Here is a 20,273-nt window from a genome sequence, read left to right on the forward strand (position 1 = left end):
TGTCTTGACATGTTTGTTTTTCTTTTCAAAGTACGAACTTAAACTAACGATTTAATTCTTTTATGCAAAATTTAACGTTAGGTAAGATTTTAACCGAACATAATTTATTTCTTTTCAATCGGGAGCTGAAACATTTAGGTACAATAAAAACAGATACAATAAGCATCGACTAATCATTTTTCATTATACGAATTATTGCTAGTATTTCAAACTTTTAGAAACACAGGATATTACTTTATCACGTTTTATAAGTGAACCGTAGTTAGTAGTCATCCTGTAGGCAATTTTGTGAACGGGCCGTAAAGATGAAAATATATTCCTAAGCAAAAATATAAGTTAAACAAAATATTATTACAGGCAATGAAGAATTTATTTGCTCTTTGCCATCTCGCGTATGATTTTTTATGTCAAAGCAAAAAGATCTGAGCGACCGAACATACAACATTTAGGTAATGGAAGTCCTATAATACATTGCGAATACGTTTCCATTTTAGGCTAACTCGGGTAAAAGCTTTTTATCCTGTCTTCTTTTTGTTGTGATTTTAGGTAGAAAATGAGCTGGATCTTTGATGGCTAGCTCTATGGCAGCTTGTATGTGGCTGGTTTACCTATAGAGTCCACCTTATAAAAGTTAGGATAACATAATAGCCCTTAATAATTAAAAAAAAATTTAAATATTAGAAAATATTTAGTAATGTTAGTAAATTTAAATATTAGGATAAATTAGGATAAAAAATTATGTATATACAATGTGTAACAAAAATAAGTGATAATACTTTAAGGTGTGTACGTGTTCCTTGTAGACAGTCCACTGTGAAAATAGCAGCGCTGAAAGACGATTTTTTTTTCACTTTTGTATGGGCAAGGGCCCGAGCGTCATAAGTTTTCCTATACAAAAGTGAAAAAAAAATTTGGTCTTTCAGCGCTGCTACTTTCACAGTGAACTCTCTACAAGGAACACGTACACACCCTAAAGTATTATCACTTATTTTTGTTACACATTGTATATACATAATTTTTTATCCTAATTTATCCTCATATTTAAATTTACTAACATTACTAAATATTTTCTAACGGCGCTGTAAGAGCACCATTACATTAAAATCGGTCCAGTAGTTCACTTATTTGAACGCGCTAATCTCAGGAACTACTGGTCCGATTTGAAAAATTCTTTCAGTGTTAGATAGCCCATTTATTGAGAAAGGCTATAGGCTATATTTTATCTCACTAAGACTAATAGGAGCTAAGAAATAGAGGAAAATGTGGAAAAGGGCTTATTTGAACGCGCTAATCTCAGGAACTACTGGTCCGATTTAAAAAATTCTTTCAGCGTTAGATAGTCCATTGACTGAGGAAGGTTATAGGCTATATTTTATCACGCTAAGACTAATAAGAGCAAAGAAATAGAGGAAAATGTGGAAAAAAACGGAGGGAAATTATTTGAAATTGCTTATTATCTTAAGAACTACTGGAGCAATTTTTATGTTATTTGGCAAACATGAAGAATAGACTACGTGAAGCGACAAAGGCTATTTTTTGCGGAAAATATTAGGATAAAATGGTTCGCCGTGCATCCGTTGTCTGATTGCCATGACACAAGTTTTATATAGTAAGATGTACGGTACCTAGCTTTTATACTATTGTATATTATTGTATGTCTAATAAAGAATTTGAATTTGAATACCAGATTTAAATGTTATAAAAATATGTTAGTAAACATTTTCTAGTGTAGGAGCACGTCTTGTAACATGTAACAGTTCCTAACAAAATAGTTAATGGAATCAGGCGTTACTTTGCGGAAATCCATAGTTTAAATTTAGTTTGTTATTATTTTTAGCAATATTCCGCGAAAACAACTTCCACCTTTAAGTAAATGAGTGAGTGTACGCATAGGCATGCGTACAGCACCTCCCTCCTCCCACACTGCCTATGCGTACACTCGCATGCAAGAACTTGCAAACACCACCACCACACAAGCAATAATGTTGGCAAATCCGTGCAAGGCCCCTCACCACCATGCAGGTTGAAAACCTCGACGCGCATTTCGCCCCAACACCGGAGCATCCTCAGGATGTGGACTCTACGAACAACGTCCGTTAAGTGCCGCCAACGGCATACGCATGCCTATGCGTACACTCACTCATTTACTTAAAGGTGGAAGTTGTTTTCGCGGAATATTGCTAAAAATAATAACAAACTAAATTTATCCTAACAAAATGTAACAATTAACAACATTAGTAACAATTAACAACAGTAAGTAAATATTTTTATGTTAGAAAATGTTTACAAACATTTTCTGACGGCAGTGTGGGAGCACCATAACGGTGAAGGTGGCCGAGAACATTAACCTCTATCGGTAGGCCAAACTAACTAGCTTAGTAAGGTCAAGCGACTTACTGTTTTTAACTAGCCACCAGTCAGTCAATAGTTTCATTTTCTATAAAGTATGTTTTTTGTTACATGACGGAGTAAAACTTGGGTTCTCTCAGCCCATGCTGGTAGTTATCCGAGTTCCGTCCTAAAGCCTTCAGGGAGAGGGTAATGCGAATTCATTTTGGCCTGGCATGACTTTCCCAAAACTTTAGATACTATTGTGGATATGTATAGCTGTTTTTTTTGCATTATGATAAGGTTTTATGAGGTGTTTAAAAATGTCATATATAATAATCATATGAAATATAATATTATATACTATCATAATATTATAAAAATATCATAATAATATAGTATACGTTACCAATTCCCGTAGGCGTGCCTCTAAAGATAACGTGTCAAAGTAAGCCTTTGATATTCAATTCATATAGTTCTTTCGAATTTTCATGTTGTGAGAAAATGTGTCAGGTCATATCTTATCGCGACGGAGATCGGCCTATTACGTGTTTAGTACTGAGAGATTGTAGAGACTTCAGAAATATATATCGGAGAAGAGTATAAAAAGTATTATTATACCGAGAGAAAAAGTATGACAAGAAATGTTTAGAAATTTTTCAACCAGACAATCTATACACATAAATAAAATTGGAGTGTCTGTTTGTAATACTGAAATAACCGTTTTTTACTACATGCATATGAATATTTAGACGGTAAAGACATCAAAATAATAATTTTTAAAATTTTTGTCTGTCTGTATGTCTGTCTGTTTGTTCCGGCTAATCTCCGAATTGGCTGGACCGATTTTGACGGGACTTTTATTGGCAGATAGCTGATGTGATAAGGAGTAACTTAGGCTACTTTTTAGCCGACTTCCAAAAAAGAGGAGGATATTTTTTACTTTTTTATGTTTTACATATGTATTTTACTCCGCCGTTTGTGGACCGATCTTCTTTTGTTGTTGCATATGGTCCAATTTAGATACCATGTTCATAAAAGTGGCGATCTGTGTCTTTGTAATAGAGTAGAAAATTTTCTGTCTTTGTTATGAACTTATTACACTTTGTTGAAGCGGACGAAGTCGCGGGTAACAGCTAGTCCGTAATAAAATTGTAAATTGAAAAGCTACGAATAATAAAAACTAAGGAAAAGTAACTCCGTCAAAAAACATGTTCTACATTATTTGTCAAATATTGTAGAACATGTTTTTTGAACATGTGTACTACAGGTCAACAGGTCCTAGGTACACATTTTCAATACATTTTAGGTGGCCTTTAGCGGTATCAGGCTGATGTTACATGACTGTTCGAAAGGAACCAAATTTAAAACGGTAATAGTGTGGGAGTCACCTTCACCTTTCCTTAGTTTAGTTTCCGTAGTTGAAAAGTATAAGAATAATAATTATTAAGATTACGAGTAGATGCCAAAGTTATTCAATAATGATAATAATTTGGAGAAAGAAAGAAAAGTGTCATAGCGTCGCGGGCATGCCTCATGTGCGATGCGCTATAACGCATGCCCTTGATGAACAAAAAAAGGCACAGTGTGGACAAAGCTATTAGTCGTTTTGCAATATTAGTAATACTTTATAATAACATCCATGCTAATATTATAAATGCGAAAATGTGTCTGTCTGCCTGTCTGTTATTTCTTCCCGCCCAAACCCCTAAACTGATTTTGTTGAAATTTGGTATGGAGATACTTTGAGTCCTGGGAAAGGACATAGAATACTTTTTATCCCGGAAAATGTACGTTTTTCGGGCGTCATCTAGTAGCAAATAAAGTTCAATTTTGAATCTAAAGAATCACCACTTCGCGTCCTGGTGTGCGCTGACCCTAATGACGTGTGTCAAGTTCACAATGCCGTAATCCGTCGCTCGGAACGCATACACTGACATAATTACGGTGACAGAGATATTATGCTAATATACTATGAGTAATGATGCGAATAATGAACGATTCTATAATTTAATACTAACAAGATGACCTTTGTGTCTCTTCCATCTATCTAGAATATGACCCCGGTGAACTTCGTATCTCTTCCCCCTTATATAAACCTTCCCTGTACTTCTACGAAAATTTCGAGACAGCAATTTGCCAAATCAGTTCACCAGCTCTCGAGTTTTAGCGAGACCAACAAAATTTAATTTTTTTTTTCATTTATACAGATAGATAAATGGATATGTGTGTATGTCTATCTGTGTATCTGGTACCTCCAATAAATGGCTTCATTTTAAATACAGATAGATAAATGCGTATTATGTGTGGTTGTCTGTCTGGTACCTCCAATAAAATATGGCTAAACGGATTTGAATAAGTATGGGACATTTTGAGACCCGAGAAAGAACATTTAATATATTTTGTTCCGCAAAATTTTACGGTTTCCGCGCATAAAAAGGAATTTGCCACAACGTAATTGCAGGCAATAAAAAAACAAGCGTTTTAATTAATTTTGAATACTAAAAACATCTTTGAACAGATAACTTTTTTTAAGTAAGTATTAAAAAAATATTAAAAAAATAAAATAGATATAACAGCTATAATATTATGTCATGACCAATGATATTCTACTTATACAGATTACAGATATGTTACGTCCATATTATTCTCCGGCTTAAATCTCTTCCGAACAATTTTCAAATTCAAAATTGCAAACATTGACAAATTTGACAGATAAGTGAATAAAAGATACGAAAAACCATTTACATAGAAGAGACAGTTCTATTTTTAAACGTCGAATCGTATCGCTGTCTCTTTCTCCGCCTGAGCTATGACAAAAATTCGATTTTTTCCAGATTGTTCGAAAAAATAATTGAAAATGTAAATAATCGAGATATTTATTGCAATGATATGTGGTAAGAGATTCCATGTGTTTTGTTTACTTTCGAGTCATAATTGGTACATTTTCGATACACGCACGACGTCATTTTCAATTTATTTAGGTAAGACCAGACGCAGCACGTTCGTGACTGCGCTCGATGCAGACTAAACAACAGACGACCCAATTGGGCCGTATTTGAATCTTCACAACGCGTGCGGTAGTAACATAATATCTGCTTTGAGTTTTTCATCATTGGTCATGACTTAAATGTAGTATATTTCTCTTTTTTATTAAAAAGGGGGTACTTAAAGAAGTGTGTAAGTAATACATAATATATGTGATACAATAGAAAAGATAGACAGAAAATATGATTTGATTTTTCAATACAAAGTTTATATTTGCAAAGATGTTAGCTACTGTGTAAACTTACGAGAGCCGAGAAAACATGCCTCAACACTATGTAAACAGGGATTTGGCACAGTAAAAATTGAATGTTACAACATAATAGCTAAGTACAGAAGTTGGAGTACCTTTAAAGATTAAAGCTTGTGTGGTTCAGTGGTTTAGTACTTCACTATTATTTATTTCCTGGTTAGAAATGCGCGTTTTAGGATAAGTGACATTTTGAAGTTCGGTTAAGACAAGGAACAGGATTGTCTGGAAAGATTTTCAATTTAATGGGTGTATCAAGGTATCTGTATATTTGGGTGAATTTCCCAAACGGCTTCTTTTTTTGTCTTCGTTGAAACTACTATTAAAAAAAGGGAATATTGTTGTAAATTATTTGTTTTACTATTCAATGGGTAGCTATAGTATTGTGGCAAAAATATAATATGCCTAGGACTATGTTTTCACCAAAATTGGAGATTAGGTGTAGGTAACACCTAATCTCCAATTTTGGTGGAAACAAAAATTTCCACCAAAATTATATAAAAATGCAAGTTGTTGAAATTCACTTAAATATTGTAAAACATTTTAAAAATATTTTAATTTTATTCTAAGCACCCTGTTCTTGATCGAAATAAATACATAAATATCTATATATATATATATATATATATATATATATATATATATATATATATATATATAAAAATGGATTTTCAAATGTGTTAGTCGCGCTAAAACTCGAAAACGGCTGAACGGATTGGGCTGATTTTAGTCTTAAAATATTCGTAGAAGTCCAGGGAAGGTTTTAAAGTGGCACGAAGTTCACCGAGACAGCTAGTAATAATATAAAAATAATATTATCATATCGCTGGATAATAGTATGTCATTTCGGTGTAACCACCGAAATGACATACTATTATCCAGCGATATGCTTAGCTTATCATATCGGTGCACAGAAATAAAAATCGGTGCCGGTTTATCATATCGGTGGAAACCAGAATTCAAACTGAATTTTCTCCTTAGTCTTAAATGATACGTTAATGATATTAAATTTGGGAAAAATTGTATCCTAAAGAATATACATATAAAACCTGAAAAGTATATAAAATATGTATAAATAAAAAAGTTCACCGATATGATAAAAAAAGGTCATTTGTTGAAATTCACCCATTTAATATTAGGTTAGGGAAAAAGTTTCTTCGCCTTTTATATTATAAACATTTAAAAGGGTTTATTGTTGAAATTTCGCTAATGTATGTAGGTGCCATTTCACGTAGAGACGTGATTCCATTGCATTGCAATAAAAAATTTGGGGCTTCTGATCAAAAAACTGCGACAAGTGGGTTTGGTAGTCCTCTCGTGACGTTAACCTGACACTGCCTAAAGGTCAATTACACCGCAACGCGACGTGTAGATGCATTTCTAAATTTGTATGAATTTGACAGATTTCAATTCCGTGAGACGTCTTCAAAATCTGTCAAATAGTTACAAATTTATAAATGCATCTACGCGTCGCGTTGCGTCCCAAGGCAACCCGCGGAGACCGAAACAGGTGAAAATCTGTGTATTATAGTGATAAAAGGTAGAGCTTGGCAAAAAATAGTGTGTAACAAATGAGAGCGCTTTTCTTTTATTATAGGCAACCCTGGGGGGGCAAATCAGATTTTTTATAAGCTAGTTGTTTATAAAGAATAAAAAATTAATAATAGTTAGTTGTAAAAATATTGTATTGCAAACAAATGGCAAAAAATCGTTTTCTTAATTTTTAATTTCTATAGATAAAAGTACTAGATAATATACTTAGTAGGGACGTCAACATGATCCAGGGGGGGGCAACTGCCCCCTTCTGCCTTAGTACCGAGGGGGCCTCGGTACGCCCATGTATAACTGGGTTACAATATTTGACCAATGACCATCACCAAACAATAATTAAATTAGTATATGCAGTGAATAAGTTATCATTATCAGTGCAAATGTTTATTCAGCTGTAATTAAAACAAAGTAATTAACTAAGTGCGCGCCAATTAGCAATGCAGGCACGACGTAAACAGCTTTTAAACTTCGTTTTGTTTGTCAACTTTTTGACTTAATTACAGTAATCAAAAGTTAAAAAAAATTGGGTTAAGTAAGCCCACAGCAAAACTAAAATATAGTTAAAAAGGACTATGTATAAAACTAATAAATAAGATAATTTTTAAGGTCGAATTTCGACCATTGGGCGATCTCTAGTTTAATTAAATCATTATATAGATTTGCTTCGGATCTTGCAGTATTGCGGCCAAACCGCGGGATCGCGATCCAACCTTATTATGAATATCTGCTAAAACATAACTTGATAATAGCAGATCCACTAAGGTGTGGTTTTATTATGTTATCTTATATCTTTAAACGAGCAATTCTTGTATATATGTATATATATAATTGGAATCTCGGAATCGGCTCCAACGATTTTCATGAAATTTAGTATATAGGGGGCTTAGGGGGCGATAAATCAATCTAGCTAGGAATAATTTTTAGAAAATGTCATTTTATTCGTGTTTTATCGAATACCGAGCAAGGCTCGGTCAAATAGCTAGTTAATTATTATAGACAGACTGCATTGAAATTAATTATCTTATATCTTTAAACGAGCAATTCTTGTATATATGTATATAAATATATATAATTGGAATCTCGGAATCGGCTCCAACGATTTTCATGAAATTTAGTATATAGGGGGCTTAGGGGGCGATAAATCAATCTAGCTAGGAATCATTTTTAGAAAATGTCATTTTATTCGTGTTTTATCGAATACCGAGCAAGGCTCGGTCAAATAGCTAGTTATAGACAGACTGCATTGAAATTTTATCAGAAGTTTGATTGTAATATTATTTTGTAGCAAAATAGACCTGCAGGCTGCAGTACTTTCATAGCATTTAAGAGGGCGAATAATCCCAAAAATCAAACATCGTCCTTCTCTCTTCAAACAACATTTTTAAAATCCGCTAGGTCGATCTCTCAATGATAGAAATTTATACAATGTGTTAAAATATTAACTTAGTTCAATGCGCGGTTATGGCAATAAATGAAAATTCGTGAAAATTACATGCATCTTTGTGATTTTTTTATCGAGAAAATTTTAAGATATTGTGTTTTTGCTCAGATCGAATTCTCGGAAATATAATGTAGTATCTAATTTTAGAAAATGAAACAATCCGAGGCTTATTTTCAAGTATAAAAATGAATTATAAAATCGACACTTTAGGGTTAGTCGCCCCCTTAAACCCAAAATTATCTAGGTATTTATTCTGATGGTAACTACCATACTATCAACATATCGAGACAATAGGAGAAGAAAGGATAAATAATAGTCGACAATACTCCAACGAAATAAAAAATACTTAAAACCTATTATTTAAAAATCTGTACATGATAGGTTTCTATCCCAAAACAATCCGTCCGTTTCTAAAGTTACATTGTTTTGGTTTATAATTTTTGCACATTGTTTAAGGTACTTTTGTGTTTTTAAAACGTAAATAGCAAGCGTGTTCATATTTTCATGCAGTATTTATATCACTACACGTTAAATAAACTTAGGCGATATACACACTGGACCTTTCGTTGCTGCATAAGACGCACTGCGCTGTATACTTATGAGATCTATTTGCGTTTTTTTTTTTAATTAAATGAGGGGGCAAACGAGCAAACGGGTCACCTGATGAAAAGCAACTTCCGTAGCCCATGGACACTCGCAGCATCAGAAGAGCTGCAGGTGCGTTGCCGGCCTTTTAAGAGGAAATAGGGTAATAGGGTAGGGATGGGAAGGGAAGGGAATAAGGGAGGGTAGGGAATAGGGTCAGGGATTGGGCCTCCGGTAAACTCACTCACTCGGCGAAATACAGCGCAAGCACTGTTTCACGCTGCGCGCCGGTTTTCTGTGAGAACGTGGCATTTCTCCGGTCGAGCCGGCCATTCATGCCGGATCATGGCTCTCCTACGTTAAAATTTTTATATCTATTGTAGTTTTTTTTATATGATTAAATCATACCACAACGATATCTAAATTAACTCAATATGTATTATAAAAATATAATATCAGGTATATATATACTTAATATGGTTATTTCGCTCTCACGAGTCACGTCTAAGACGAAATAATCAATGATACCTATCAAACAAAATATCGAGAAGCCGTTTAGACTCTACAATAATTCTGCCCGACTATTTCAGCACGTCCAGGATCAAATCAGAATTATCTGCCACCATATTGTAAAGGATCACTTTAAAAATAGCTGTTTTACAATTCCGTCAATGCCATCCTATGTATCATCATGGGATAGATGGATCGATCATCTGATTGTCTAGCAGATGCACATTTTAAATGAACCTTTTTAATTGATCCTAGGCGACTAAAACACAACGACTAAAACACTAGAAATGATCATAAACCCGCTCCAACTACTTGTCATTCGTCTGTGAGTACAATAAATTCGCTCTCCGCGCGGCGCTGATTGCAGTGTGTTTTCACCTTATATCACACTAAGCCTGTGCTTGATATGCCCCAGTTTCTGGGTCGGGACTCATCGCGTGAGCCTTCCATTTTATTCAAACGCCTCATCAAGGATTTAATAAAAACTAATATTTCATCGCATTGGTTTCAAATGAATTATGCCTTTCATCGGCGGCAAACATGTGAGATTAGTTTATTAATTTATATTTGTGTATATGAGGAAGCATTTCAAAATGATTCCGTATATGTTTTAGCTGGATCCATTTCTGAAATAACGTGACATTTATTTATGGTATATCATAAATACTGTAGTTTAAATACATAATAATATAGGAAGTTGTCTTAAGATCAAGGCAGGGACTTTAATTTATGAAAAATATTACAGAATACGGAGTTTATGCCAAAATCTTCAGCAAAATAACCATAAATTGGATATTATTCGAAAAAATAAGTATTTTCTACACAGGAAAACAATTACACATACTGATCTTACATACTCGCAGTAAATAAACGAGCAAAACCAATGATAGTTACATTTTAGCTACAATAAAACATGCATTTAGCATCTTTATTCGACGATTACGGCGATAATTTTTCTGAAACGTGACACTTCAGAGGTTTTGTACAATATAAATTATTCTGAACAAGGTACGGGTTACTTGTTTGCCTCAATTAAACATGGCCGTATTGTTTTTTGTGCTCGCCGCTCTTGCGTGTACGGTAAGTTTCTTTTACGACTGCAATTATAAAAATGTAACGTCTACTTTACGGGGTTAACTTTTATACAGTTAATTCTTACTTAGGTGAATTAGTTAACATGATTTTGAAGGAAGTTTATTACAGTAAAGAACATAATATTTTGTTGCTAAGAGAAACAAAACTTTACATACTGCAATCATAAATAGTTAAAACTATTCGTTTACGCAAAAAATACTTTTTAATATTTAAAGCCAGTGACCTATACAACACAATTCATTTTAATGATGAAACACTACAACATTTTGTGTATTTCAAAAGAGCTTTAAAATTATTTTTTCATTAACACAATTCCATTAAATTTTGTATGTACCTATCTACAAAGAATATTTTTTCTATAGTTATTATATTACTATAAAATGTTAAAAGGATAATGAATTACAGTGAAAGATAATCTGGATGTTCACGGATTATTATCATCATTATAAATATTTTGTATGGCTGAAGTATTTACATTTGATTTCACATAGGTGAAAAATTATTAACAATCACTGTTATGCATACTAATATAACGTTAAATAATATTTTCGCACTGAAAAAGCATTACGTGCGGAAAGAAGATCGGTGGGTTTTCGACGATTTTAAATAGTTAATAAGCACCAATTATTATGTATTTAACAACATTTTAGTTAATAATTAGAGCACTTTTTGGCCAGTCTAAGTTAAAGTTAATTTATGTTAATTATCATACCATTATGCTATCTGTCGTTCCTGAATAAGAAGATACCATAACATTATTTAACCCAGGGTTAACTTTAATCCAAAAATATGTGTCTAAAGTCACGTGTTAAAGCCAGCCGGTCGTCAGGTCTAAATATAGCGCCAAATGTCAGTAGAACAACTGAGCCAGGCTGTTCTCGAAACTTCATTTCTAGGAAATGTTGCACGTAGTTCTAAATCCAGGGCTTAGATCGTGCTGAGAAACTACGCCCAATTTGTACACTGAAAAGAAAAGTTGTTTTGGCTTAAAAGATAAATTGCTGATTTTGTTTGACTTTTATCAATACTGGATGTAGTTTGTAGAATCATAAAATGCAGAGATGGCACAATTTGACTACTTATGTACATAAATAGTCCAATTTTGATATTATATTGATCCTTGTTAAAAATAAAAATACACATATTTTTTCTTTTATAATCACTCAGTACTAAAATGTTGAGAATTAAAAAAAAAACACTACAATTAATGGACACGACGCGTCGCCTGTGTGACGTGCCCCCGCGTACGCGCCTCCCCCCGCGTCACCCCCGCTCATTCCCCTGCGCCGCTAGTGACCGTTCTGCAACGATTTTAAATGAGATAAAATATTATGTCATAAAAAATAACACCCAATTTTTGTTGGTAAAATGGACTTTTTTAATGATACCTAAGCCCTGGAAAAAATTTGGCAGGTTGGGGGAAAAAAATCTTCGCATTTTATATAAAAATTCAAAAGGTCTTTTTTATAAAGTTTATTTACAATAATTGACTCAAGTATGTAGGTGCCACTTTGTTGGATAACTTTTTGCCATATTGTTGGTAGGGACATGATCACATTGCTATAAAAATTGTTATAATAATTTCATACATAATGCGAAAAGACTTTTTCCCAAACCTATTATTTCTTTTGAAACATGTCATCTTGCCATCTTAATATATGCCATCGTATAGCTTACTTAGCCCAACTGCTCTTGTTATACTGCAAGCTTTTTTTATAAAATATCGTCGTATTAACCTTGTAATTGATCTTCGATTTACATAACATACTAATATTATAAATGATATCAAACGAACTTGCCAAGTGAAGTTCGATAATTATTATATGAGTCGCTTCATTCGAAGATATATTAATTAACCATGCAGTAGTACCTTTACTTATTTGCTTTGGCAACCGCGTTTTTATTAAAGACTTATCATGTGGGTACATGATAAAAAAATAACGTCGGTGTCACTCGCCGTAAATAACTTAAAATAATTAATTAATTGCAGTAATTAACTTGCAGTTATTCCCCCCATTCGGGCAAACATAATATAATTATAATTCTATTTATAGAACAGGAAAAACAGCGTCAGAGACTCGCAGTCAATTCTGATGATGATCTATATGAGATTGTGCTTATTGACTCACAGTCGCAGTACATGCCGGTTGATTAAATTATTGCAGTAATTAACTTTTAGTTGCTACCCCCAATTCGGCAAACATAAGATAATTCTATTTATAGACCAGATAAAACATACATATTATACATTGTATAATACACACAAGATTCGCAGTCCAAACACACTGTACTTATTGACTAGTAGTCGCAGTACAAGCCGGTTAATATTGAATATAATTGGCTTGTCTTGGACTGCCAAGACGAGCCAATTATATACCTAGCCTACCGTGCATTAGTACTTACATGTATTTTCTTGTTACACGATTAAATAACACTTACTTTAATTACTAACAACACTGACTCTAGTCAACACTGATTCAAATAATATCTTAATAATAACCAATTTTCTTCTGAGCGTTGTGTTTTGGCATGGTTACTAAGTATGCGTGCTCGCGTTGCCTCGCGAAGAAAAGGAATGAGGAGCGCTGATGGGCGAGTGACCGACGTTATTTTTTTATCATGTACCCACATGATAAGTCTTTAAAAAAAAACGCGATTGCCAATGCAAATAAGTAAAGCTACTACTACATGGGTAATTAATATATCGAAGAATGAAGCGAAGAAGTATAATTAATTTTAGGCGCACTGCAAGCCGTCGGGTGACCCAGGAGTGGTTCTGAAGAAGAACAGCGAGGCTCACGCCATCGCTGGCGACCATGAGTCGAAACTGTCACCCCCGTGGATCAAGGAGATGGAGGGATACGAGGAGGATATCAACCAAGCTCTGGAGACTCTTTGGCCGTTTATAAACTTCCTCGTAAGACTTTTTTTTCTAGTTCTACAAGATGTAACAAAAGTAAGTGGTGTTTATGTGTTCCATAAATATAGTTCACTTGAAAGCTAGCAGCGCTGAAAGAGCAAACATTTTTGGAACGAAGTTCCTTATCGCGCGTTTCGAAAGGGCTAGACGGAAAAATTAAGACCAAAAAGTTGTAACGACACTTTTAGTCACAAACATAGAACAAGATAGATACCGCATGTGTACGTACTTCGCGGGACAAGCGGTATCTGTCATGATCTATGTCTGCTTTTTACTATATTTGTAAGCCGTACGATAGCGCGTGTTTCTCTCTGTCCCTTTTTTTATTTTTATTGAGTGTATATCGGTTTTTTGTACATAAGAAATAACTTCGTTCCATCCGGGTGTCCCTTGACACCTCTCAATTTTTTTTTGAGTTTTGTATGGGCATGAGCCTGAGGGTCATGAATTTTTCAAAAAGTTAAAAAAAGCTTTTAGCGCTGCTACTTTCACAGTGAACTCTATATAGGTGTCCCGTATACATCTTGAAGTGTTATCACTTAGTTTTGTTACACAAGGCATATAGTGTCAGTGTAGTTTAAGTTACAGGATCGTCATGTTCTTTTATCCCATAAATATTACAAACCGGCCTAAGAAACTCGCACGGGATGTACACAAAGTGCAATATAAATACAAGTGGGTCTGTTTATCTGTTCTTATTGTTGCAAAATTAAACTCAATAATAATCGAATCCTGCAACACATTTACGAACATCTTCTAATATATAAAAATAAGCCGGGTTTTCCTTCCTGACGCTATAACTCCTGAACGCACGAAACGATTTCCATCCGTTCCATTTTACATTCGTTGGAAAGGTCTCGGGCTCCGTAAGGCTTATAGAAAAAAAAATATCAGAAAAAACTTTAAGAGAAAAGCAGGGAAACAGGGAAAATCATTTTATGGCAAAACAACGTTTGCCAGGACAGCTAGTTTCCTTATAAATATTGCTGAACCTGATGAAACTGGAACATTATGGAAACTAGTCTGAATATAAACGTACTAAATGAAACGTTACGTTGCACCAAAATTCGCGCAGAATTTTTTCCGGGATAAAAAGTGTCCTATGTCAACAGCGAAATCAGTTCAGCGGTTTGGGCGTGAAGAGGTAACAGACCGACAGGCAGCTGATGAAACTGTTTTCATTATGGAAACTAGCATGAATATAAACGTGCTAAATGAATCCCGCAACTACGTTGAGCCAAAATTTGCGCGGGAATTTTTCTGGGATAAAAAGTATCCTATGTTTACAGCAAAATCGGTTCAGCGGGCGTGAAGAGGCAGTCAGACAGGCAGATAGACATACTTTCACATTTTTATTATTAGCATGGATGATGGAGTTTACGCGGCAAAAGCGACTGCAAATAAAGAGATCGCGCCATCTTGGGATCCTGTGATTAATTATTGTGTCCGCCACGCGGGAAATCATGAACAATATGTTCGATGCAACCCAGATACACATCCTTTAAAGTATTAAATTGTTAATGAAAGTTTTAACAAGTTATCGGTCTAATAAAAGTAGTTTGAACTGTACTAGAGTTTTAGATCTACTGATGAAACTCATTGATATTAAGAGCAAAGTAAATATAGAGATGAATAATATGCTAGTTCCAATATTAGGTCAATATCTCAAAAAGGTTTTAGATACCTCGATCTCAGGTATGTTAGCCGTAGCAAAAATTCTGTATCCTTTATTGATGAAAATATAGTGAATTTTATGCTAATTCTTCTAGCAGTCTTTGCCTGATACAATGGAAAAGACGGAGACATAGATTATTATCATAATCGTGGAGTAAATATTTTTTCGTAACAGGTACAGTTTTATTTACCCTTGTAATCTCTTAGCACTGTGGTACTTAATACTTATAAAGCTATCTGAACAACAAGCGACTCAATCCTTATTGTATAGCTGCTAAGTTGGCGATAAAGTGCTAAACACACAGCGAACACTTCGCAGTCGTGTACAGTGTACACACGGCTTAACCCGGGACACACTTTGTTTGTTCTATTGATTTTGTTAAGGACTCCACTTGGGACTCCTTGAATAATCCATAGATTACGATTAAGTATAAAGGCATGTATTAATATGGTAGGAGGATATGTGGAAACACGAGTATAATAATTATGCTTCAAAGTTGCAAGGAAATTGGGTTGTTATCGGGATGAATTGTGATAACTTTGACCGGGTATTAGTTTATAGTAATGAGAGTTTTACAATTTGATAATAGCTATTTGTAGATCGTTCTGTATTAACAATGCGGGTACATTGGATGGTATATTATATCCTATCTTTGTTTTTTGTGAAACTGCCAACCCTAAGAAATACAAAGTTTCTTGGAGGGATTTGAGAACTACAGTAGGTATATAGATTTTAAGTAACGTAACGCTAGAATTTACAATGTATTTGTGTAGATAAATGTTATTTGACAGCTAGATAGCGACATGATTTTGAGACACCTGAGTGTTATTGAAGTTAAACCGCTCACACGTATGTTGGCCTGAAGACCTTCAGCTTTTACCCTCATGAACAATTATTCTATGCATCATTCCTATTCACCCGTAATTGGGTTGGCTTGCATAAATGCCAATTATCAATCCATAATAATATTAACTCGAACTTACGAAGCCTGTTCTGAAAAACTTATAAAAGTATATATTATCTTTTTGTACATATTAAAAAATAATTTCATAATATAATTTCCTTATACAACAAGCAAATATAATGGTACGAGATAAAATGCTAATTGCTTACAAACTACTTACAAAGATAACACATCGCGAATAGAATAAGTTCACAAACCTTTGACATTGAACTTTCTTGTTTACTGATTTTGTTATCAGCAATGTGTGGTTTTAGTATTATTATCAACTAAGTGAGTATATTACATTAGTAGATGAAATCTTAATCCGCCGTATTCAATTTGTAGGATATGTAAGGCTATAGAAAATATTATAATGATCTACTTCTGAGCCTGGTAAATACCATCGTGAAAAAGATAGTTTTAAAAACAAACTTAAATTTTGAGTTAAGAATACTAATGTATTTTATCTTAAACTTATTTCAGTTTGGCTCGGATTCTAATAACAATTCAAATGATAATGCTAAAGAAAGTACTGAGGATATCTATGGAGATAAAATGCTTGTCCAGTGGATACCTGACGATGACGATTCCAACAACTTTTCTGATGACGATTTCAAAGATGATTCAATTATTAATACCAGCGACGATTCCATAGATCTATTCGCAACTGATTCTTTTGGCAATTCAAAGGATCACTCCATGGATGATTCTGCCGATTATATTAACGACGATGGATCCAGAGAAAATCTCAGTAAATATTTCAATGAGCATGATATATGGCGTTTTAGTTTTGAAGAAATCCATAGCTATAAAAGAATTAAGCCAGAGTACAATGATCATGATTCCAGTGATTATTCAAAATATGATCCAAATGACAATACTACCAAAAATGTGTACATAAATGCAGGAGAAAATGATAACAACAATGATGATTCTACTGATGATTTTATGGGCGGTATCGATTATCATTTTAGTGATGAATACTATGGGAGTTCTGAGGATACCTTTGCCGAGGAAATTAATATTGAGTGGAAATCAGAAGATCCACTAATTAGACCACATACACCTAAAATCAACCCTTTGCCAACGAGTACAGATAGTTCTAAACTCTTATTTGTACTTTTAATCCTTAATCCAAATTTTACTTCTTTAACGAAATGTACAGAAAATTCTGATAAATTTCGTTTACCAACAACTACAGAATTGTCAGCAGATACTTATTTACCAAAAAATAATTACAAAGATTCCGCTTTTCAATCAACTACACATAGTTTAGAAAAAGTTACTTTGCCAATAACGACAGAAAATTCAGAAGATGTTATTTTTTCAACAAATATAGATGATTCAAAATACGCTTCTCCGGCATCAATCACAGAGGATTTTATGTACACTAGTGATATGACGACTGAAACAGTGAACACTTTTACAACAAATACAGATAATTCAATTAAAACAATAATTAATTCAGAATCAACCATACAGGATTCTTCATACGCAAGTTACATGCCAACGGAAACAGTGTCAACTGAAGCAGTAAACCTTTTGATACCAGTCACGGAGGACATGTTTATTATACAATATGCTGATTATATTATCGCCACTGAATCCACCATAGATTTTGAGGACGTAACTTCAACTTCGATTACAAGTGATTTGTTATACGCTAGTTATGTTACTGATGTCCCAACAACTAACTACTAAGTGAACGCTTTAACACCAATCACAGAGGATTCTTTATATACTACTTATATTACAACTAAAACTTTGGTTTCTGATAAAGACGTTACTTCAGCACCAATTACTATCAATCGAAAAAGCTACAAGTAATAAAACATCTTGACTACTTGAAACTTGTATACATATTCCATACATTTGTAAATCGCTACGAAATACTCATCCCTATCACGAACTTTAACAATATTTTTTAAGATTTTGACTATATTAATTTAAATATTTTCAGTTGAACAAATAAATTGTTTACAAAATTTTACCAGATATTTTAATTTAATTCCATTATTTCCATGAACATCTTTACATATCCCATGCGGGTTTCTCGCCAGTTCTTCTCGCCGGGTTACTTCCCGACCCGGTGGTAGGCCTCATGTAGCGTGATTTTGATTTTACATAAAAAAATACAAAGTAAGGTTTACTTATACTTATATTGGTTTTGGAAGGAATTTAATATCTTCAATTTTTGCAGTTTGGCTTCGATACCAGTGACAGTGAAGACTCCGATGACTCCTGTGCCGACGAAATGATTATTCAATTGGTTCCTGACGATTCAAGCGTAACTTCATCAACTAAAAAAGGCTCTAATGATGCCAATCCAGAACCGGTTCCAGTGCCGATTCCAGATACAACAACAACCACAACAACTACTACTGAAGCACCAGCCGAAGTTAAAACAAATTAATTTTACAGTCTTGTAATGACCATTTACATGATATGAAATTAAAAAAAATATATTTTGTCTAGTTATAACCTATATCGATTTCCCAGTAATATCATAATAATATTTTGTTTTCAAGTTTTAAACCTGTCTCGATAGTTTTCAATTTATATGGCAACATTAAAATCAAGAGAAATGTAATTTATAATAATTAAATATTTTGTTGCATAATAAACTACTTTAATGTTTCTAAATTCTTATTGTATTTCTACCATAAACTTACTTGCCTACCAATTTTTTTCATAAGTTTTATTACGATTTACGGATCCAGGACCAAATTTAGGATTCATATTTTCGTCCCACATTTTGGACTGTTTTACGTTTCTCTATCATGTTTGACGCGCATAAGCTTTCAACGTTTTGAAAATCACGAACTAATCCAGACGCTTGGACCGGCTGTAGTCAACTGTTGAATATTCAAATATTCTGAGTAAAACTGCATGAATTTTGTTAGCCAGGTGCAAAGCAACACTCTGTGTTAACATTTCATTGGAAATCGTTTAAAGCTTTTAACACACGATAAAAATTGCTAGATTTTTTGTGTCGTGTGTGCATAAACCATTTTGCTCGTAAATAGACATCCTATTGACTATAACATTTTAGGCAATTATAATAAAATGAACAACGTATAAATTGTAAAATACTACTACCAAAACAATTACCTTTCCGTTTGGCTTCGTGTCGAGAAAATAAATAAATACGTTACATTGTTAATTTATTCAATCAATGAGAATGCAGTTTTCCGTCAGTCATGGTCTAACTAGTGTACTAACTGTACATTTGTCGTATTGCCGAATGCTGTCCATAGCGGTCACTGGCCTCCTGTCAAAAAACTTGTCTGAATATATCATCGTTTCCTATACAAATCCTAATTGACAATGAAGTGATAGATGTTTCTAGTCTATAATGTACGCCATACACGCTACGGTTTACCGGAGAGGCCGCCTGTGCAGGTATGCCTGCGCAGTAGTCAGTCGTAAGAATGATGATTTTCGATTTTGCTCCGGTCGAATGCGCATGCCTAAAAAACTGCACAAGTCTATTCCCACACACGTTCCGGTAGCAGATATGCTTGCGCAGGTAGACCTCTCCGCTAAACCATAGCGTTTATAAGGGCGATATCGTATTTTGCCTACTCGATGAGTATGAAGTATATCACTTCGTATTCATAGAAAGTCGAGGTTTCCGATTTTTTCTTAAGTTAACTGAATACAGTGTGAGCATTTTCATACAGCTCCTAGACTGAAAAGGTCAATGACCGCTGGGGCCTCCTTATTTCATTTTGACTATAGTAATAGATTATGTCAGAACAGAACCTAGAGCAAACAGGGCATTATTTGCTTACCGATAAGAAGGCCAGGGAAGATTAGAACTTGTACTATGACCTAACAAAGTACACAATGCTGTTTGTTCAACTCTAGACATCTTGGAATAGTGATATATCCTATCACGTTCAAGGCACGCGAGTATCTTGCTCTTGT

General features: G+C 34.0%; 2 protein-coding genes across 2 annotated transcripts in view; one reads left to right on the top strand and one right to left on the bottom strand.

Annotated features, from left to right (window-relative positions):
- LOC121740578 (suppressor of lurcher protein 1-like) overlaps window positions 1–20,273 on the bottom strand; it is a 362,163-nt gene that overhangs the window by 137,816 nt on the left and 204,074 nt on the right. The window lies entirely within an intron of this gene.
- Window positions 10,660–18,821, top strand: LOC121740581. Its single transcript, XM_042133317.1, has 3 exons — window positions 10,660–10,790; window positions 13,546–13,722; window positions 18,544–18,821. The coding sequence occupies exons 1-3, from the start codon at window positions 10,749–10,751 to the stop codon at window positions 18,754–18,756; spliced, it is 432 nt and encodes a 143-aa protein (XP_041989251.1). The 5' UTR covers window positions 10,660–10,748; the 3' UTR covers window positions 18,757–18,821.

The sequence above is a fragment of the Aricia agestis genome, chromosome 3 (genome assembly GCF_905147365.1).
Source record: "Aricia agestis chromosome 3, ilAriAges1.1, whole genome shotgun sequence".
NCBI lineage: Eukaryota > Metazoa > Arthropoda > Insecta > Lepidoptera > Lycaenidae > Aricia > Aricia agestis.

Excerpts from the sequence above, each read along its gene's own strand:
- LOC121740581 (XM_042133317.1), top strand. The coding sequence starts at position 10,749 with ATGGCCGTATTGTTTTTTGTGCTCGCCGCTCTTGCGTGTACG. Across the intron at positions 10,791-13,545 it reads TCGCCGCTCTTGCGTGTACG|GCGCACTGCAAGCCGTCGGG; the intron begins GTAAGTTTCTTT and ends AATTAATTTTAG. Across the intron at positions 13,723-18,543 it reads GGCCGTTTATAAACTTCCTC|TTTGGCTTCGATACCAGTGA; the intron begins GTAAGACTTTTT and ends CAATTTTTGCAG.